Source organism: Lissotriton helveticus, chromosome 1_2, assembly GCF_964261635.1.
Source record: "Lissotriton helveticus chromosome 1_2, aLisHel1.1, whole genome shotgun sequence".
Lineage (NCBI taxonomy): Eukaryota > Metazoa > Chordata > Amphibia > Caudata > Salamandridae > Lissotriton > Lissotriton helveticus.
Window position 1 is genome coordinate 207,793,307 of NC_136058.1, and position 22,663 is coordinate 207,815,969.

The window sequence follows — 22,663 nt, forward strand, 5'->3', positions numbered from 1 at the left end:
TCACAGACAGGCAACAAAGGTTCAGTCGACCAGATCGAGGTTTAGATCAATAGATATAAGGTATCGATCAAAATCTCGCCCTTTCACAGGTATGAAGTTCCAGGCCCCAGGGTGGTGTTTTGATCACTACTCACATTAGGATTTAAATCCAGAAGGAGAAAGACTGTTCACAGATGGATGTAGTTGCTGGATTATAGGTGTCTGGTTATCTACTTAACTAAAATTCCAGCTGACTCAGAGTGTATGTTTGACCTGGTTATTGCTCTACGTTAGTTTATCTTGCTTCTTTTATTTATCCTGTAGATTTCCCTTGCTTTTTCATTGTGATTATGTGGATCAGTTTCCAAGTGAACCAAACTGGGGAACTGAAATGTTTACCAGAATTAATCTGCTACAATTTAGTAATTTGGGATACATTGAAAAACTCATAAAGGCAGGTTGAAGATTTAGCAGCATTTTACTGCATTTCCACACCTGCATCTAAAGTGAATGGAAGAGGACGTGTATTGTCTTTTAACAGAGTCCGTGTTTTCTGATTTTTTCAATTATAATGAATAAGTAAAAACAATATGTCTGCACTAGCGGTGCTCCCTTATAACCATGCTTTGCCCATGCGTCTTACATTGAGATAATTAATAATCGGCTGCTGTGGGAACAACAAGGCTAAAGATGAATTGCAACGTGCTCTTCTCCCCTCTTCAGAAAACCAGCCTGGAGTTTTATATCGACATCCACGCCCACTCCACCATGATGAACGGCTTCATGTACGGGAACGTCTTCGAGGAGGAGGAACGGTTCCAGCGACAAGTCATTTTTCCCAAGTTGCTTTGTCAGAACGCAGAAGATTTCTCCTTTGTAAGTTTTTTCTGGTTATTTTTTTCATTCGCATATCCCCTCTTTACCGGTAGCAGAAGGATCTCTGGTAATTTGGTGAGATTAGACGTTTCAAGCTCCAGGTCGCTCTAAAAGTCCCATGTGGCACCTGCCTGCGCACAGGTGCAGAAGGGAGCACTGCACCTGTTTTTGTAGAAACTGCGCTGCCTACAGTGCCATCACTAACAACCATGGGGCTTATTTACAAGTCCCTTGCGCCACCCATACGTCACTTTTCCCATGATAAAAATTGACGCAAAAGTGGCGCAAGGGGCTTGTAAATAAGCCCCCATATGTATGGCAAAGTGGCGCAGTGCATAGCTGCAAGTCACCTGCTGTGCTGCACTGCATCACTGGGAAAGGGTAAAAATGCGCCGTATTTAAGACATATGAAGCATTCCTGTCCTTTCCCCCTGCGCTGGTGCACAAAAGGCTGACTAGCGCCAACGCAGGCACCCTTGCACCACGGCACAAGGGTGCCTGAGTTTCATGCACAATTCTTTTTGTGCAGAAAGGGGCATCTTCCTGCACAAAAATTATCTTTAGCAGCATTTTACTCTTTTTATGTTTACTGCAGAATACAGCACATATAGAAAGAGGAAGTAAAGAGGAGAAATAAATATACTCCTCTTCATTACGCTTCTCCTGGGAAGGTGTACCAATTGGCGCATTCCCAGGTTTGGTAAATCTGGAAATGCGTCAAAAGCCATGAGAGTTGCGTGGGAAATACCCATGCAACGCCCATGGAATGCCTCCCTTGCGTGGCTTCAAATATATGACTTAAAGATGGTGTCGCATGCCATCTGCGTCGCTCTTGCACCATGCTGCGTAGTGCAAGAGTGGCACAAACCGGGTCATAAATATGGCCCTAACTTTGTAGCTCTGTAAGGGCAGGGCTTTAAGTGGGATGAAAAAACTCTCAAAGGAGTGTGGCATTGGTAATTAAGGGAGTGACTTAAACATAAAGGATTACAATCCGTGTTTACTATAGTGTGCCGCTGGACTTGTATTTTGCTGCCTCTTTGCACCCAAATACAATACAGCAGCTGACATTACATCTAAAACAAGGCAAAACTATTGGCTTTGTCAGTGGTTGTTAGTTGCATAAGATAAATAAGTAGCAGTAATGACTTTGTTGCAAATAATATTGAAAAAGGGTGAAATGATGGGACTAAAATAGTTATAATGAGTCTATTTGAAGTTAAGTATAAGGCTAGAGCAGGTTGGCCCTTCCGCTGAGTTATGATTGTTTTTCACACTTAGGGTGAGGGCAAAAATGGAGAGACAGATAAGGACCCATCTCAGCACCTGCTTTTTAGAATTGCCGGTGATGAGCACCGACAGGACACGCCAAAACACAGCCCTCTGTAATGTCATGGGCGAGGCATAATGCAGGGCTCTGCAACTCCTGTGTAATGGGATGGCACCCACCCTTCAGGGCTTCCTCCAGCCAAAGACCTATGACTATTTGTGAGCTAGAGGAATGTCAGGGGGCCCACGCCGCGTTCTGCAGCCACCCCAGTGTTTTGCATTATGCCTCATGACATAAGCTTGGGATATCTTAGGTTAGAAACACACCGTGGCTGCCACAGTTCCACAAGCTGTGCTGTTTGCGGCGCATGCGCTATCTTGCGGAGTTTCCTAGTTAGCACATGCGCTGTACACAGCGTCATCTATTTAAAAACCGGTGCATAGCTTCCTTCTCGTTTCCTTGGCCAATTCTGCTAAGCTGGTCTCCAGTGTGCCTAGCTGACCGTGGTATAAGTGAGCCAGATTCATTGCTGGCCAGGGCTTGTTTAGGCATCTCCTTTACTATATGCTTAAAGTAACTACAGGTGCTCTCTTCAGAACCTCGTCTACAGTATCATGATGAAATAACATTTGTGCTGGGTATCTGGGTGGTGTTTGTTCTAACTACTGTATCCAGATTGTGCACCTGTTATTTATGCATTATTTTCTAAATATGGTGTTTGCTGTCTTTTCACCTGGCCAAAGTCCAACACTGACGGTAACAGTGTACACAAAGTTTGGACGTATGTGTGAAACATTATTTGCAAACTACTGTGTTGAAGGAATCTCAGAGCTCTTAAAACATTTTCTCTGGAACAAGCACAATTACCTCTGGTAGGGCAATCACTGCCTCTTTCATCTTACTGGTTCTTCTTTACTTTGAGTAGCCTTAGGCTTGGACGTGAGGAAAGTGGGTCTAATGGAAAGAATGGTTTTATTAGATTTGACTATATTAGGCAATTATGTTTTGCAGTTTTTCTTAATCGTGGTGTATTAAGTATGAAGCTGCTAATGACTGTGCAAATAAATTGGTGGTAACCACTTGGCAGTTTTATGTTTACTTAGGGTACAATTATTTTTCTATTTAATTTCCTATGCTTGTAAACTTAATACATAAATTGGATTCTAAAACTTTATGACTTAATAAGAACCATCACAAATATAAACACGATAGGGAACACTTAAAACCATGAAATAATTTCACATTCTATTAGGTACGTCCTCTAAAAACAATTAATAAAACTCTTAGGATTGAATGTAAGGTACATGCAATCAAGAAGCACAGATACAACAATAAATAAAAATGTGCAGTGCTTAATCTGTAGAAGAATAAGTGCCAGTGTCTAGGTTTTAGTCAGAAGCCTAGGGTGGTCAATAACAATTGTCAGAGGTACGAAATACAAATGCTGCATAGTCTTGATTCAACCTCATGTCTCTTTCATCCACCACCAGACACTCCTTACCCCTTTATCTAGATAATTCTGTTTTTTTCATCCTTGCTTTCTTTATTTTTCACTGTGTTCTCTTCCTCCTTATTTTTCCCTTTGAGTTTTTCTTTCTCTTACTGTAGGTCAAAAACTTTTGAGGAAAAATAAGTGCCTGTCTCCAAACATGAATGCAGGTGGGCCCCACCTACAACCACCAACTTAAATTAGGCACTGAATACATGGCTACAGAAGGGTCATAGAAATATTTATTGAATCTCTCACGTTGTGCTACAGCTAACAATATTTTAGATGTCACGTTCAAATATTTCGATTTGTGACTAAGCACCCGAGGACACTACTTATTTTTGCAAAATCTAACTGCATCAGTCGGGTTATTTGTGATGAAGATTTGGGACAGCAACAGTCAAACATGTTCAAAAGTTAAAACTGGATTCAGTCCTTTTGTTCCTGGGACTTCAGAACAGAGAGCCAGCTCTTCTCAGGCCCTTGGAGATTCCTTCAAGCAAGGGGACACAGCACAAAGCAAAGTCCTGCCCCTCTCCTTGGCAGCAAATCAACAGCAGGTCAGTCCAGCAGAGCAACAGCAGGACAGTCTTCCTTCTTCAGTTTCAGCTTTCTCCTTGGCAGAGGTTCCTTCTTGATTCCAGGATGATCTAATTTTCTGTAGTCAGGGGTCCTGCACTTATACACCTAAAAGTCTTTGTTCCCTTTGTGCAGGAGGGCTCTGAGCCCGGTCTGAACCAGTTCTGGGTGTTTCTTGAGCACTTTGTTTTCCTGGCCTCTCCCTTCCTTTCAGAGTGAGGGGCAGCATTGTGGAGGGAAAGCACAGCCCTGGAGCACTTTGTTGACATAATTCCTTCTCTCCTTTCACAGTGCAGGGCAGAGACATCAGACGCATGACAGGGGGTGGTGCCCCCTCCCAGAGACTCTAGTGGCCCTCTAAACCCTATTCCCCAGAGCCTCATTTTTAATAAATGGGTGGGGAGCATGTGGCCCCCCAAACCAAGCCACTATTGGTCACTGTGATCCCTTCTCACAGGGCCATAAATAATATTATAAAGTGGGGACTCTGTCCTACTCCCCAAGCACAATTGAGCCCCTGGGACTCCAGCCCTGGGGCCATATTTTAGCTATAGAGGAGAGTGTGTGTTGCCCCCTCCCTGAGCTTTAAGAGACCTCAGAGAGACCCCCAGAGACCTCTTTTTTTTTGTAGAGTTTTATATAGCGCGCACTAGACCCGAACAGAATCAGGTGTCAGAGCGCTTTACATATCACCAGTTACGGTACATTCATTTTAGGCACGGGGAGATTAAGTGATTTGCCCAGAATCACAGGAGGGTTTTGGCGTCGTTACCGAGACTCGAACCCAGATCCCCAGGTCCGAGGTCGAGCGCCCTAGCCTTTAGGCCAACTCCTCTCCCTAACCCATACCTTCAAGGCCAAATTAATTGTTATTAGGTGAGGGGGGCACAGACCCTCCTCCCCAAGCATAAATAGGCCTGGGAATCCCATTGCAAGGGCCATACTTTCATTATTGGAAAGATGGGGTCTGTGGCCTCCCTCTTCATGCCTTAAGAGGACCCGGATTCGCCATCTTCTGGGGCCAAATGTATTAATATTATTGGAAGGTAATAAGAACACCTCTCAGCATAGTTAAAAGAGGCAGATTGGTATACAGACTTGAATTTACCTTTTGTATGATTTTGGCTAATTGACACTGGTCACCTCAGGGAGTCCATTCTGTGAAACTTAGTTCAACTTCAAAATTGTACTGATGTGGCCGGCCAGACTGCATGTCCTACATATTCTCGGTCATGGACCAATCTGATGCATTACTGGTCACAAATATAGTAATCAATGAGGGAGACGTGCACACTACCGAAGTCAATTCAGAATGGCCTCGTTTGGCTTTCCGGGGTAATCAGTCTGATTTTATCTGCATGGATACTGTTAGAAATGAACCCCCCAGCCTACTACAATTATCTCAAAATAAAGTCCCCGAGTCAGGAGCAAGACCTTGAACCCAAAGACACTACAGCTGAGCTCCACTCCAACTTGCCTGACAGACAGGGAGCAATATTTGAGCAGCTCCATTGTCTGACTCCTCCCTCTTCTGCTTACAGTCCCTGCTGCCCCAGTAGACTTTGCAGCTGACAGATGCCCCATTGTGTGGCAACATTGTGGTGATTCCCACATTAAAGTATAAGAAGCAGGAGAGCAAGGTTACTGGCCATTCATAATCTGGAGTCAGCTGTGCTTTTGAGAAGCGGCAGGAGGAGAAGGGAGAGGGGTCTAAAAATATGGGTACCATTAAGGCAATGGTTGAACAATTAGGCTCTTTGCAAAATTTTCTTTCTTGATCTATGTTTTATCATATTTGTTATTATGCTCTGTAAAATAAGATAGGATTTATGACAATTGTATTAGATTGCCAGCTGTTAATCCCGGTTGTATGTTCTCCTTGTACAGCCTTTGTAAATTGGATTTAATTTGTGAATGTTTTCAAGCTTTTTAATAATAATAAAAAAATTAAAAAAAATAAGCAGGAGACGCATGGTTTGCTAGGCATTTTTAACCTGAAAGAATGTATCTAATATTTTAGGCTGTATCAGTATAATGCTACAGCAAAAGCAGTGCTGTGATTAGAAGATGGGCATTATCTTCTCAATTGAGATGTGCAAAGAAATAGTCAGTGAAGCTAAGCCCCGAGACAGAGACATCAGTGGTTGAAACATTGTCTCTTTCTTGCCTGCATAAGTAATAGAAAGCTTCATTGTTCAGTTACTCTTTATTAACCGAAGAGCTGCCTCTATGCCTGACCTCCCTTTCTTGCTCTACACTTGGTTTGCCTCATTTTGACTTAATTGATTATTTGTGATATTACTTACAAATCTAAGTGGTCAACTAAAAATATTGATATAAACCCTTTCTAATCATAATGTAAACAAAAGCAAAATGGAAAATTCAGTTGGGAAAAACTGTAAATTTCACTTTTTGCCCTGCAGTTTTGCCTGCCTGTGGTACAGTATTATAGTACAGTAGGCATGGACCTGGTTGCCAGGCATAGCTCAGTGAGACTGAAATAGTCTTAAAAGTACTTTAGTGGCTCCAGGTCGAAGCCATGGTCCTCTTGAAAGCCCATGCTTTAGAACTGGTGGCAACTTTAGCATTGCCATACATTTATCAACTACCCACCCATTGCTGAGAACAGGATTGTATTGGATTTCTTAGGAGCACACCACTGGCACTCCTGAATGCTGGGAATGCTGAATGCCAAGGCGGCCTAGTGCCGATTCCACCTCATGCCCCTTTCTTCTGCCAGCCTAGACTTCCTGGGCTGTATCTCATACAATGAGCCCTGGAAGTGATTATTTAAGACACAGTCTCTGCCACAATTTTGGGCTGATTGAACCAGAATATGTTTGTGCTGCTTTTGGCTTCAAATGTAGCAGCATTTTTAACACAACTAAAGTAAATAACAGAATGTATCAGGCTAACATATGCGAAGTAACATAACACAATTAAAACATAACATGGTGCATAGCAACAAAACAGACTACAACACAACAACCACAGTACAACACCACAAAATCACATTGCAATAATGCATTGCAAAAACAGGTGAACTTCTCACCCCCCTCCCCAACAAAATGCCACATAACAAATGTACAGATACGTTCTTGTTACACATTAAGACGTCCAGCATCTTGTTTTTCTAATAAGGTGTTAAAAGGTGTTTGGAGCAAAAGCTGCCTTAACTTACCATGTGCATGAAATAGCGCCTGTCAAAATTGTTTTGTGATCTGGCCAATTGTCTCTTCCCCTCACTCTCTAGGGGACTTTTTCACCCCTGCTTTCTTCATTAGTCAATTTGTGCCTCTTTAATCTTCTGTCTTTCTCCATTAACTACCTTTCGCCCTTCTCCCTTTTTATACGTTTCTCCGTTTTGCTTTGGGTTGAAGACTGATGACTAAAAATTAGCTCCAGTCCCCAAAAGTGAGTGACTTGCCCACCACCCGCAACCACTGGCACGTATAAGGCACTGCACTCAGCAGTTGCTCAGCAAAGCTCTCTGATGTGGCTGCCAGCGACGACTGTGGGGCTATAAATAATATTCAAATGTTGTAAAAGAGATGAAATATCATCCTAACATCTTTACTTACCAAGTAAATAATTTTGAATTTTGTTTTATTGTTTTGCTTTAGAAATGTAACTGCTATTGGCTTTCCAGGTGTCCTTATGCGGGTGCATGCTGTATTTTTAATGCTATAAAGCCAATGCTGGCTATTTATCCAGAGAAATAGTTACTGTGCCTGCAGGGACCTAACGGAACAGATCACGTTCTGTGGGCATTGCATTCAATCAACCAAGGCAGTGCCTGGAGTGGTAGTAGGTGGCAGTCTGAAAGATTCTTTTATTTGAAGTCCAAAGTGCTTATTATCTCGTAATGAAATTGCTTGTTATTGTGTCTGCTGACACGTTATGATGTGCAATCCAAACTGCTGCAAAGGTGAGTCAGGCACTCTCTCTTTCTTTGTGGACTTCTTCTGATTTTATGGTTTCTTGCCCACTGCTATTGTAAGTATAAATGCACTCCCAAATTGAAGTTTGACCCTGTTGCAGTGGAATTTCTCATTTTCAGTTCTTCTCTTGACACTTCAAAGCCTTCGGGGAAATCCTTTTTGCTGTCCACTTTGTTCAATGGAAGTGAAAATGAAACCACGTGCACAATCATCTATGGACGTGGCAGCTTCCTGAATTCCATTATCAATATAGTTTGTGGCAGAAGCGCTCACAGTGATGAGACCTTTAAATGTCAGTTTTAGGCAATGAAACCCCTCTATCTAGATGCAAGAATTACAAGTTATATCTCTGAATAATTTAATTGTCTAAAAGTTGAGCTATATGAAATCTACATTTTTCAACCATTCAAAGATTAACAAACACAGACAATATTTGTCCTGACAAGGTCTAAAACAAATGCAGCCAGATTCATCAAGCCAAAATCGGCTCGCAAAGAGCCAGATTCTGAGAATCTGGCCCTTTGCAAGCACTATTTTTGCATTTGGGATTCATCATCCCACATGCAAAAATCGCAATTTTCGAAATCGCTAAATTGCGAATAATTGCATTTAAGTAATCTCAATTTGAGATTCCTTAAATGCACTTCATGAACCATTTTAAAATTGTGAATTCGCAATCTGGGGCCGCTATTTACCGCGAAGTCTAACTACGTGGTAAATAGCGAAAACTTTAAAAAATGCACTTTGGTAAAAAAATGTAAGTTGTATGTTACACACACACATGTCCTTTGGACATGTGTGTGCGCAACACCAGTGTACATTACCATTTCAGGGGTGATACAGGGTGTCATTTGGACACCCTGTCACCCTTGAAATCACTTCCTTATTTGCGATTCGCTAATCGTTAATTGCAAATAAGGAATGACTCCCCATTCAATCCTATGGGCCTTTAGGCCTTTAGGCCCATAGGAATGAATGGGAAAGCCATTCCTTATTTGCGATTAGCAATTCGCGAATCGCAAATAAGCAAGCAGTAGAAATCGCAAAAAATATTGCGATTTCTACATGACTCCCGTATTGCGAGTCTTTAATAGCGAGTCCTTAATAATCGCTATTAAGGACTCGCAAAACAGGACTTTGATGAATCTGGGGGATAATGCTGTATCTATGACTGCAAAGAGATCATTCCAGGCCTATGAAGAGTAGAAAAAATATTGAAAAGCTCACATAAAAAAATTATTTCCTGATGTATTCTGCACACTTCATAGTCATCCTGTGATCTTTTGGCAAAAGTTTAACTACCGATTAAGGCACGTGGAGGTTTTGGTAATGTTCATTTTTTTCTGTCAGACGTTGCTAAAAGAGCAGAAGTATTCCTGACATGGACACAAATGGTTACTTAAAACTGAGGGGCTGATTATGAGTTTGGCAGTGCTGCGACAGCTTTGCACTGGCACAGCTCCACCAAATCCGTGCATGGCCCGCCCACCAGATTACGAGTACAACTCGTGTCTGGCAGGCTTTTCTTTTGCCCTTCCCATGGCGGAGCCCTGGAAACAGGCATCGCAATGGGAACGCCAAAGGACTTTGAAGTCCATGCCAAGCTGGAACTTGAGGTGTATGCAAACAGGGGGCATATGCTGTGCCCCCTAAATGCAACCCCATGACGGCGGGTGCATGGGAGCCCTCTAGGGCCCTATTTGTTTCACCACCGCAAGACTTTTCATGGCAGGCTCATTGCCATGAAAAAGCTGGCGGTGGGGAAACTTGAAATATGCTCAGCGGACAGTGGTGATCCTGCCTTGCATATTGGCTACCCCTGTCTACTGCACCACCGCCAGGGAACGCCGGCTCCCTGGCGCAGGGACGGCTGTTCAAATGGTTGCCTCTGTCTCTGCGCCACTGCGAGTTTGGCGGTCAAAGACCACTAGACTCAGAATCGGCCCCTAAATTAGGATTACCACTGGTGTGCAACTACCACACACAAATTTCACCAAATAAATTTTACTTGGTAAAACGTGGTGAAATATGTGCTAGAAAATCAACAGCATTCTGAGGTAATACCGCAGTGACAAAACATTCATTATATTATCTGTATTAGCTACCCTATTAGCATGGATTTTGCACTGATTGAGGTCACTTATGAGTGAGTAGGTATATGCAGGCCCCTTCACAAAACTTTGTATGTGCAGCTGTCAAAAAGCCAAAGTTGTATGGTATTTACCACATATGGGAATTACTGGGTGCCATAAAGATTTCACTCTTTATTGAATTTCAGTAGGTCAAACCTGCGGTATTGTAATGTAGTAAATACTTAAACCCGCGTGTTATTCTCCAAAAACTTGGGGGCAGATTTATGTTGGGAATGCGCCACGTTTGCGTCACGCAACTGCGGCGTAAACGTGGCGTATCCCTACGACCCATTTACAACGTGACGCATCTAGGCAGATGCGTCACGTTTTAAAGCTCTGCGCCACTTGTGGGCGTTCTGGCGCAGGGTGGGCGTTCCGGGGCAGGTGCGCCTCGCAAAAGTGGCTGAGTGAAATCTATAAGATTTCTCTCAGTCACTTTCAGGCCAATGCTGCGTCAAAACCCTGCGCCTGCTTGAAGCAGGCGTAGGTCTTGACGCAGCATTGTAAAGATGGGACACCCCTGAGCCTTGCTGGAGCTGTGTCGCGCTTGCGACGCAACTCCAGCAATGCGCCACCTTTACGGCACAGATGCGTCACGCATCTGTGCCGTTTTTGCCCCATGGTGCGCCGCATTGTAAATGCGGCGCACCATGGGTGGCGGAGCAGCGGCGCAAAATAACAGTTATCATAAATCTGCCCCTAGGAATATGGCGATTTTGCTGCTGAAAGGAAAATAAAGAAGAAACTCTTGCACTTATTTGGTGTCTGTGCTCCTATCTCTGGTGGCGAACTGCGGTGGAAAATGGAGTAGTGCGCAATATATATATATATATATATATATATATATATTTATATATATCTATATATATCTATATATATATACATATATATATAGATATATATATATATATTACCTACTGGCGGTCGCCAGTAGGTATATATAGTTAGGATTTTTTTCCTATGGGATTTTTGAAAATGCTATGTCGAATAACTTTGGCGTTTGAGGACGGAATTGGCTGAGATTTTCAGGAAAATGGAACATTTTGTTTCTGAGCAGCCCCTAAAAATTTCGGGGGGTTTCGTCAAGGGGGGGCCGAGAAAAAGGGGGGTCCCAAAATGCGTTTTTCCCATGCAATTTTTCATAGGGCGGTTGGACTCACTTTTAGCTCGAACGGCTGAATGGATTTCCACAAAACTTGCCAAAATTGTAGATATTGTTTGCCCGATGTGCCTTTGCTAGGTCTCAATATATGTGCTCCAGTGGATTTTGATAAATTAACGTTCAAAAAAATATATATATCTGTGACAGCGTCCCGGTTAGCGCCCCGGTTCGCGTACCTGACGCGTAACGGAACTTTGCGAGGAGAAGCGGATTGGCTCTCCGGTGACTGTCAACATTCTAAACAGTCCGGTGCGGCCGCCATCTTGTCTCTCGGTAGGATCGAGAGACAAGAGGTGGAAATAAACGAAGGGGGAAATGAATAAAAGGGGGCAAGGTAGACCCCTCCTGACCCCCTAGGATTGATGTGGGGCCTATTGAAGGGCCCCGCGGGGCATAAACATTTTTTTTTTTAAAATTCGATTTTTCGCGGTAGGAGCGCTACCCGGTACGCGAACCGGGTAGCTTACCGGTAGCGTAACGGGAGTCCGCCATCTTGCGTTAAGGTCTAATTTGGACACAAGATGGATGCTAAACAATGCTGGGATTGTGTAAAAGGCGGCAAGGGATACATATCCTGACCCCCTAGGTTTTGTGAGGGTGGATGAGGAGACCCATATATGTCCCCCCCCCCCCCCCCAAAAAATTTTTTTTAATTTTCGCGCGGTTAGCGTCCGGTGCGCGAACCGGGTAGCGCTCCGGAAAGCGTAAATCATGAAAATTATTTAAAAAAAAGTTACATTTAAAATTTGTTTAGAGTGATCATAGTTAGGGTAGCTCTGAGAAGAGCTTTTGGGTCTGTGGTAGATTTAGGTACTTATAAGTAGGTACCAATACATAGTCTTTAATTCAGGATGAAAATTCTGTTCCCCTCATCTGAGAAGTGAACTCCATCTCCTCTGTAGATATCTTGCATGTGGTAACGCAAGTTATTGTTGTAGATGGAGCCCATTCCATGGTCTCTCATATAAGCTGAAACAGACTTATTTACATGCTTCCTCGATTTCTCAATTTGTGGACAAAATTGGTTGGACCACCTCCATTTCTGTCTTTGGCATATATTTGAATATACCAAGGCAGTTTGAGGAAAAAGTGCCATCAATTGCTCAAAGGTGTCCTTTAAAAGCATTTCCAGACCTACCCCAGTCAAAGTGCCCAAGTCATTTCCTCCTCAGTGCACAATTAACAGGTCAGGGTTTGGCAAATGCAAAAAGGTTTTCACCAAATGGTATCAATTGGTGACATCTTAATCCTCTGTGGCCAATCCAGTTGATTTCCACATTTTGTAAATTGAGGTTGTGTAAATTTCTATTATCAGCATACCTTTGAGCCCAGTGGATGTAACTATGTCCAATAATCCAGACAGAAAACATGGTGAGAGGATGTTCTGCTGCAGTCAGATGAAGTGTGGGAATGAAATGGCAGTTGAAACAGTAAGAGTTTGTTATGAAAAGCACTGAGGAGTTTCAGTGCTAATGATTCAGTAGCGATGATTGGTGGATTATGATTGCTGAAAACAGAAAGTTAGGGTGCATGGATGAGTTCTTTGAAAGATGTAATTTGAATGGTTAAGAAAAAATCATTTTAAGTAACATTGCACTGGATAAGCAGGTGTACTGAGAGTTCAGAGTTCAGTTGAAACATTGTTGTGTGAGAGGTCTTTCAGGAGGTAGTTGCTATGGAAAAAAGGCAGAAAGGGCAGAGGGGGAAGGGTGTTCATTTGAAAAAAGTGAGGGAAGAGTTTTGATTGGCTGACATGAGGGATATGTGTGAAGAATTACAGGATTTCTGTGCCATTGCTGGTTGCAGACTCAGAAGATCATACCCTTTGCTCTGCTAAAGAAAAATTGGTGTGTGCCTGAGACTGTTTTCAAACTCAAAAAGCATTTGCTAAGGTGAGAAAAGATTCATTTACTTTAGATAGAGACTAGTATGGTTTATGGATAAAATAAGGAAGCCAGCTGTGCATTTAAAATGTTGTTTTGTGTCAAGTGTATTCATTATATTTTCCAAAAAGATTTTGCTTCTTTGACAAATTGTAATTGGAGAAAATGTGAAGTATTAGTACTTACAGAGTGTGCTTGTACATAAGAGCTGTGCTGTGTTTTCAAATTATGACCAGAAAATCGTTTTTTTTAAAAAAAGAAATGCTTTTTACATTTATGAGAAGGACAAAATGGTGTTTGCTTCTTTAAATAAATATTTCATTTCCCACCATGAATATGGGAGAATAATTTGCTTGTTTGTCGGTTTAAAAACACGTTTCTTGAAGTCATTTAGGTTTCACAATATGTTCTGCAAGAGTTTCATAGTCAACATGGGGGCAAATTTACAAAGCTTATGAGCCACATTCACGTCATTTTCCCCACGTTAAAAGTGACTTTAAAGGTGGTGCAAGGTCCTTGTAAATACGCCCTCATGAGTGCTTGGCAAATTTAAGTCATTTCCCCGTGGTGCAAGGTCCTTGTAAATACGCCCCCATGTGTGCTTGGCAAATTTAAGTACTGACAGGGTGTGCTTGTACATAGGAGCTGTGGTGTGTTTTCAAATTATGATCAGAAAATCGTTTTTTTTTAAAAAGAAATGCTTTTTACATTTATGAGAAGGACAAAAAGGTATCTGCTTCTTTAAATGAATATTTCACTTCCCACCATGTATATGGGAAAATAATTTGCTTGTATGTCAGTTTAAAAACTCGTTTCTTGAAGTCATTTAGGTTTCACAATATGTTCTGCAAGAGTTTCATAGTCAACATGGGGGCAAATTTACAAAGCTTATGAGCTACATTCACGTCATTTTCCCCATGTTAAAAGTGACTTTAAAGGTGGTGCAAGGTCCTTGTAAATAAGCCCTCATAAGTGCTTGGTAAATTTAAGTCATTTCTCCGTGGTGCAAGGCTCTTGTAAATACTCCCGTATGTGTGCTTGGCAAATTTAAGTACTGTCAGGGTGTACTTGTACATAGGAGTTGTGCTGTGTTTTCAAATTATGACATGAAAATGGTTCATAAAGAAAAGGAATGCTTTTTACATTTATGACAATGACAAAAAGGTGTCTGCTTCTTTAAATAAATATATCACTTCTCACCATCAATCTGGGAGAATAATTTGCTTGTTTGTCGGTTAAAAAATCGTTACTTTAAGACATTTAGGTTTCACAATATGTACTGCTAGAGTTTCATAGTCACTATGATGATAATGATATACATTTAGAACTGTGTAGGAGGCATGGAGAAACTGAGGCTTCTGTAAGTGTCAAGGGAGGTGAGTAATGTACATTGCTCTGTTGCATACAGTCCTCATCTTCTGCGTACTCTTGGATATGCTAGACTACATCTGCACAATGAGATACCTAAGCTGAGAAAATACAGGTGATGTGATTGTGAAATGAGCAAAAATATTTGCACGTTTTTCAATTATATCACCTGTGTTACCTAACATTACGAATCACATTGTGCAGATGAGGTTTAGGCCTGTCCAGGGAGACAGAGGAGGTCTGGCCTTTGTTCAAGAGTGCAGTGGACATGACTCACTTCGTTGGTAGGCCTGCACATGTATTATCTCCTCTGTACTCTTCAACAAGCCTAAATTTCATCTGCAACCCTGAGTAGGCCTCACTTCAAACAAACCTCTAGATAGGCCACACCTTATCGGCATCCTGAACCAATCATTTAAAATGTTAGGGGCAGATTTATGATGGCCGTGCGCCTCTTTTGCGCCGCCGTTGCATCACTTTTGTGACGCAGCGGCGGCGCAAAAGATGCGCCATGTTGCAAGATAGGCCTCACTTCATCTGCAACAAGATACCGTCATTTTAAACTGTATACATTTAGGACTGTGTAGGGGGCATGGAGAAGGTGAGGCTTCTGTAAGTGTCAAAGTTGTTGCATACAGTGCTCACCTTCTGTGTACTCTTTGATATGCTAGACTACATCTGCACAATGAGATACCTAAGCTGAGAAAATACAGGTGATGTGATTGTGAAATGAGCAAAAATATTTGCACGTTTTTCAATTACCTCACCTGTGTTTCCTAACAATACGAATCACATTGTGCAGATGAGGTTTAAGCCTGTCCAGGGAGACAGAGGAGGTCTGGCCTTTGTTCAAGAGTGCAGTGGACATGACTCACTTCATTGGTAGGCCTGCACATGTATTATCTCCTCTGTACTCTTCAACAAGCCTAAATTTCATCTGCAACCCTGAGTAGGCCTCACCTCAAACAAACCTCTGGATAGGCCACACCTTATCGGCATCCTGAACCAATCATTTAAAATGTTAGGGGCAGATTTATGATGGCCGTGCGCCTCTTTTGCGCCGCCGTTGCGTCACTTTTGTGACGCAGCGGCGGCGCAAAAGATGCGCCATGTTGCGACATATTTACAACTTGATGCATCTAGGCAGATGTGTCATGCTGTAAAGTCCTGCGCCACATGAAACCTGCGTCAGGTTTCATGTGGGCGTTTTGTTGCAGGGTGGGCGTTCACTTGCATGAAAGCCCTGTAAAACTAACACAGTGAAATTTACAAGATTTCACTGAGTCAGCTTTATGGCATTGCTGAATCAAATCCTTACGCCTGTTTGAAACAGGCATAAGGAGTGACGCACCATGCAATGTGTGGCTTGCCCCTGTGCATTGCAGGAGTCATGTCGCGCTTGCGACGTGATTCCTGCAATGCGCCGCTTTTGTGGCACAGATGCGTGACGCATCTGTGCTGTTTTTGTCCCATGGTGCCCCGCATTGTAAATGCGGCACACCATGGCTGGCAGAGCAGCGGCGCACGTTAACTGGTGCATCCCTGGGGATGCACCAGTTAACATAAATCTGCCCCTTTACATTTAAGTATGAGCAGGGGACACAGAGTCGGTGAGGCTTATCCAAGGTTAAGAAGAGATGAGTCCTGTTCACTGAAAACTTGGACATAGGCCTCACCTCCTCAGCATCGCTGGACATGGCTAAATAATATCTGCAAAATGTTACTCTTGTTAAACAATTTTACTATTATAGTCTCTGAGATTTGTCTCTTACTCTGCAACATCTCATTGTTGTTCTCTTTCTTTAAAGATAACGACAACATCAACCATGAGTGATAATGAGCAATCTGTTGATCTTGATCTTATCATTGAACTTGTCATTGAAACGTCAGTGGAAGTAGATCCCTTGGATGATTTATATCCTGTGGATGATGAAGAATATGATGAGGATGCCGATTTGTCGGAATTGTATGACATAGGGTGGGCAGCTGACCTGCTCGAGCCTATTGAACTATAAAGACTTTTAAAAATAAATTTAAGTTACTGGAAATGAAAAGTAACCATGTTAACCGTTTTATTTAAATTTAAATACAACTTCAAAAACAGCTTGTGTGAAGTGTCTTTAATAAAATAGTGAAATATGCTAATAAAATTAGTTCAGATTCACATATAAAAGAGCACAGGTCAAATGTAGAAGCATTCCATTTCTTTGCTACTATTTGTGAGTTTTAAATTTGTCAATGCACTAAAAATTATTGTATGTAGAATTGACAACTAGTGTGTTAATTTTTTGACGACTGTTATTGATTTACTGTTTGGTAATAGTGGTAATAAATTTTTTTATTATATTTTACCACAGATTCAACTGCAGATCATTTCAAAATTAAAAAATGCCTTCAAGGCAAAGGAGGAGAAAGGCTACAAAACGTCAAACACAGCAGCTTGCTTGCAGCAGTCCTCTACAATAAAAACTCATCAAGTCACCAAAAAAGCTCCGGGTAAGACAACGAAATCTTTCCTAAGAAACATTTCCAGAAAAAAAAGTATCACTACAGAACATGTTTTAGTCCAGAAGAAGAGAGTCAATTTAAACAGGAAGGAAAGGCCCCTTAATAAAGTTAGTGGTAGAGCAGGAGAAAACTCTGTGAGTGCCGGTAGAAGGCACAATCAATTTAGGGACATTCGTAGACAAATGTTCCGCAACAGGATAATTGTAAATTTGATGAAAAATGTAAAGAAAGGTCAACAGAAACTGGCTTTTTATAAGAAAAAGAAAAATGTTGAGAAAATTATTGATCAGGCTTTGGAAATGAAGCGAAAGTTATTTATTTTGGTAATCAATAGAATTAGGAAACTAAACAAGGCAATTTATGAATTCAAAACAAATAGTAGATGGAAGAGAATAGTTAATTGTACAAATTTTTGTGAAGTATTTTCAGGAGAATGGATGCATAGTTCAAGTTGTGAGGCATTTTTCAATGAGGAGAGTTACTTCCAGGACAATGATTTGGTGCATGCAGTTGACACCAGTGGTCGAGCATATGAGGTGAAAGACGGTTGTCCAGTTGAAAAAGAAAAACTTGTGTCAACAGAGGCAGAAGAGGCGTTAGGTGATGAAGTTTTAGGGAGACGTCCTAAGGGTCCAGTGTACACTTGGAAGTGTAGTAGTATTTGCAGTGTGCGACAGGATTCCATCAATTTGCTTTGTGATTTTGTACGGACATTTAATAAGAAAAGTTTAAAACAGAAAATGAAGTTGTTGCAGGAATTAGATCCATGCAGAGTGAGAGAAGTGACAGGTTTACATGGTCATTCACTGGCTTGTCTTTCCAGGAGAGTATGCCAGAGTGTTTTTCATCATTTCAGGATGCTAGCAGTCCATCATAATAAAGTGAGGAAATTAGTGAGAATGTTGTATTTTGCTAAGAGTCCAGCAATTAAGCTTAAACAATTAAGCAGTGCTCTTTTGCATGGTTCTGAAGTAGATGTGAAGAATATTTGTGAAGAAATTGAGTTTTGTTACTTTGCAAGTAAAGAGGAGAATGTTGAAATTGACCCAGAAGAAGAAGGTAATGTGGAAGAGAGTGTACAGATTTCCAGTACAGATAGTTTTCAGAAGGAAATTGCCACATTTCAGGTGAAATCAAGTGAGAGGCCTAATTTCACTTGTGTATGTTGTCGACGCACTTATTATAAGAATCAGACTAAGTTAGTGGATTTATATCCAAAAAGTGAAGGGGAAAATAATAGTGAATGGAAGGATTTCGCAACATACTTGATGGTAGAAAATTGTTTTGATTTGGGATCGGATCAACGTGTGTGTACTTATTGTTGTAACAAATTAAATCAAAACCGGATGCCTGCTAGAGCGGTTCATAATAATCTGGAATTGGTTGACATTCCTTCTGAATTGAAGGATTTAAATACTTATGAATCTATTTTGATTCAAAGTGTCCATCCCTTTCAGGCTATTGTACCAATGGAGCCAAAGACAGGGAAATTGCCTCCATCAGATTTACAGAGAGGATTAAAGGGAAGAGTTGTTTGCCTCTAGATTTGAAGAATAACATTAATACAATTGGAGTAGAGAAAGTGGAAGAGGAACCTCTGGTTATCTTAGTTAATGGGGTTCCGACAAAGAGTAAGAAAATCTGGCAAGATTTAGTGGATGTTAGGAAAGTCAAAAAGGCAACATTGTATTTGATGAAAAACAATGAGTACTAAAAGAATGTATGTGTTGCAGAAGAGGAAGTAAGTGAAGAAGAGGACAGCGATTTGTGTGCTGGACAAATTGAGAAAGTAGAAGCCTCTAAAAATGAAGAAATATATGAACATTATAGTGTTCATCTTTTGCATTCCAAGGAAGTCATGGGGAATGCTATTGAGTTGTTTCAAATGAAACAAGCCAAAGGGAGTCCCATTAGTGTTTGGGAGGAAAGTTTGGAAGCTCAGTGTTTCCCACAGCTATTTCCAACAGGTCAAGGAGGAAGATATGATGAGCGACCTGATCAAATTCCTGCTTCTGAATACCGGACTTTACGATTGTATGCAGAAGATCCTAGGTTTCGTCAATGCATTCCCTATTTGTTTCATCTACTGTTTGAAAGTGATCTGTCTGGACTGTCATATGCAGTGAACCACATCTTGAAAAGTGGTGTACAGATGCAAAATATCTCGGCAAGGGACTTTATGGATAAAGTCAATGTGCAAGACAGTATTTTGGATTCTCACCTGATTAATCTCATGGCGTGTCAGCGTGGTACTAATGAGTACTGGTACCGTCGTCATGGTGATTTAAAATGTATGCTGAGGAACTTAGGAACTCCCACATGGTTCCTCACTCTCAGCTGTGCCGAGTATGGCTGGGAAGACTTACTTGAATTTCTACGAGAGGCAAATGGAAACATTGAAAATATCGAATTCAAGACACCCGGAGAACTGTGCTCTTTGGATCCAGTGAATGTATGCAGGTACTTCAATCATATATTTGAAGCTATGATGTCTTTCATCATGAACAAGAAAAATCCACCTCTTGGAGAGGTGTTGGATTTCTTCTGGAGAAAGGAGTATCAAGCAAGAGGTGCTCCTCATATACATATGCTGCTATGGATCAAAGATGCACCCAAATTTGGAACAGATCCGGATGACTTAGTGATGAGTTTCATAGAACAGTATTCTACATGTGCTGTTCCAAAGACAAAGGAAGACAAAAGCCTAAGAGAACAAGTTTTACGCTTTCAAAGCCATCGTTGTGGAAAGTACTGTCGTCGTAAATTCAGAAACAAGGACAAGTTCTACACAAAATGTCGTTTTGGATTTCCACGATCGGTGATATCTAAAGGAAGAGTGAACAGTTTGATGTCTTCGCTGCGACATAATGTGACGAGGAAATCACCCAAAAATACATACAATTTGAAAAGAAACGAAGAGTCCAACTACATCAACGACTACAACCCAGTGATTTTGTCCATGTGGAATGCTAACATGGATATACAGTTTGTGGCTGATAACTGGTATGTGACATCTTACATCAGAAAAAAAGAAAAGACAGAATTGAAGGATATGTGGGAGGACATTTCCCATGAAAAGAGCCTCAGTAAGAAGTTGTACAGTTTCAGTCTGAAGATGTTGTCGCATCGAGAAATCGGAGCTTACGAATGTTCTGACCGGTTATCTTCAGCAAGTCTCTATGCCAAATCTAGGAGTATCATTTGGGCGAGTCTTGGTCTTGCTGCAACGCGTAATCGAGTTCTGAAACCTGTACGGGAAATTGAGTATTTGGCGGAAAAGGAGCCAAACAGTACAGATATTTTGAAGACCAACATGTTGGATACATATTATCCAAATAGAAGCAGTCACCTCGAGAATGTTTGTCTGTATGAGGTTCTACAAAATTATATATTCAAGAGGAACATCAAAGAAGATATTGATAAAGGAGTGTATGCTGTAATTGGAAGTGAGGGATGTCTGGTCAAGCAAAGAAAATGCCAATTGGTAAATCATCGAAAATTGAGTGGCGAATCTCCTGAAAGAAAAGAGTTTTTCTATTTAGCTCTTTTGCAACTTTTCAAGCCTTGGCGTGCAGAAGAGGAACTGCTTGGAGATTTCCTCTGTTACGAAGACTCTTTCAATGCAGCCAAGGAGACTATAGAATGTCCTGTTTTTCCAAAATATCTAGAAATGTTGAATGCGGAAATCGAGCAGGAAGCAACAATTGCAGCCGAGATTGCTAGAGACAGTTCTCAGGACAGTCAGAGTTCTGTTTCATTGAGTCAGGATCCACTAGGAGGACCAGTTATCGAAAATGAAGCTGCCACTGCCATGATTGAAGTGGAAAGACCCATGGCACATGCTCAGGAGGATGCGGTTAACTTAGAAGATTTGGAAAGACAACTCAACGTTGAGCAGAGGAAAATATATCACGAAGTTACAAACCAAATTGATCATGGATTAAGTCATGAGAAGAAAGAGTGCTCATGTACGTCGTTGAAGCCTGTCCAACTGTACGTGAGTGGAGAAGCAGGAACTGGAAAAAGTTTCCTAATTAAAGCAATTTCATGTTATCTGCAGAAAAGGACCGAGTCATCGCTGTCTTGTGTTGTCACCGCTCCAACTGGGCTGGCAGCACATAACATTAAAGGGATTACTTTACATCGTCTACTGATGCTGCCAGTGGAGCATGATAACAAATTACAATACCAAAAGTTATCTGGAGATGCTTGTTGTGAAGTTTCCAGAGTCCTGAAGAAGATGAAACTACTTATCATTGACGAAGTAAGCATGGTTTCTAATGTCATGCTTGCCTTTGTGCATTTGAGAATGCAGGAAGTTCTTAAAACAGAGTATGATGTGTTATTTGGTGGCAAACACATCATTGTTTTCGGTGATCTTCTGCAGCTGACACCAGTGAAAGGACAACCAGTGTTTAAACTGCTTACGCATGAAGATACCAGGAAGTGCCTAGGGAGCATCGGCAACGTTAACATATGGTTAAACTTCAATTATGCTGAGCTGCGTGAAAATATGCGTCAGGCGAAGGATGAAGATTACAAGAATATTCTACAAGATGTTAGAATCGGGAAAGTGACCGAGCATGGGAAAGAAGCTTTACATGCACGATTACTGTCAAATTTGTATCCAGAAGAAGACATTCTGCCAGAGAATATTTTTCGGAAAATTACTGAGAAGAAATCTGGCATATGTTTGATGCCAACTCTTGCAGAATGTGCCATGTTCAACAACAAAATGTTGAATTTAGAAAACCAAGAGATTGTGAAACTGGAAGCTGTTGACAGAATAGAGCATATGGGAGCAACAATTATTTTGTCTGAGAATTTGAAATCTAAATTGGATTCATTAGAGAAGACTATATCTAAAACTGCTGGTTTTGAAAAGACTCTGAATGTGTGCTTAAATTGCCGTATCATTTTGAGAAGGAATTTACATGTTGAAAGATGTCTGGTAAATGGATCAATGGGTAATGTTGTTGATTTTGAGAAATACAGAAATAGAGATGGAATTGAGTTTTTAAAAATTAAATTTGATGGCATTGAGGAAGTACAGCTAATTGGTCGTTGCTCTGCTAGGTTTTTGCTTGTAAAAGACTTATATGTTCGACGTAAGTTTCCTGTTTGCTTGGCATATGCGGTGACAATCCATAAATCGCAAGGTTTAAGTGTAGACAGTGCATTGGTGAATATTGGCAGTTCTGTGTTCAAGGAGGGTATGGCATATGTGGCATTGTCACGAGTCAGAACTTTATCGGGATTGTACTTGATTGAGTGCGATGTCACAAACATTTGTGCGGATCTAGATTGTGTTAAGGAATACAATAGGTTAAGAAGAGAGTATGCGCCACATTTGCCTCAATATCCTTTGTTTGAGAAACGTGTGGTAGGCCGGAAACGAAGAAATGTGACCAATAGTAGGGAGGTTGTAGCAAAAAGACGAAAAGTCGATGAACCCGAAATTATAAGCAGAATGAAA

At 41.3% G+C, this 22,663-nt stretch overlaps 1 protein-coding gene across 1 annotated transcript in view; it reads left to right on the forward strand.

Annotated features, from left to right (window-relative positions):
* Positions 1-719: 719 nt before the first annotated feature.
* The window catches only part of LOC144807826 (cytosolic carboxypeptidase 6-like), an 821,625-nt gene continuing 799,681 nt past the window's right edge, over positions 720-22,663 (forward strand). Inside the window, exon 1 of the mRNA XM_078673469.1 lies at positions 720-855. Within this exon, the coding sequence (XP_078529595.1) occupies positions 748-855 (108 nt within the window). The 5' untranslated portion in view covers positions 720-747. The remainder of the gene's footprint in view (positions 856-22,663) is intronic.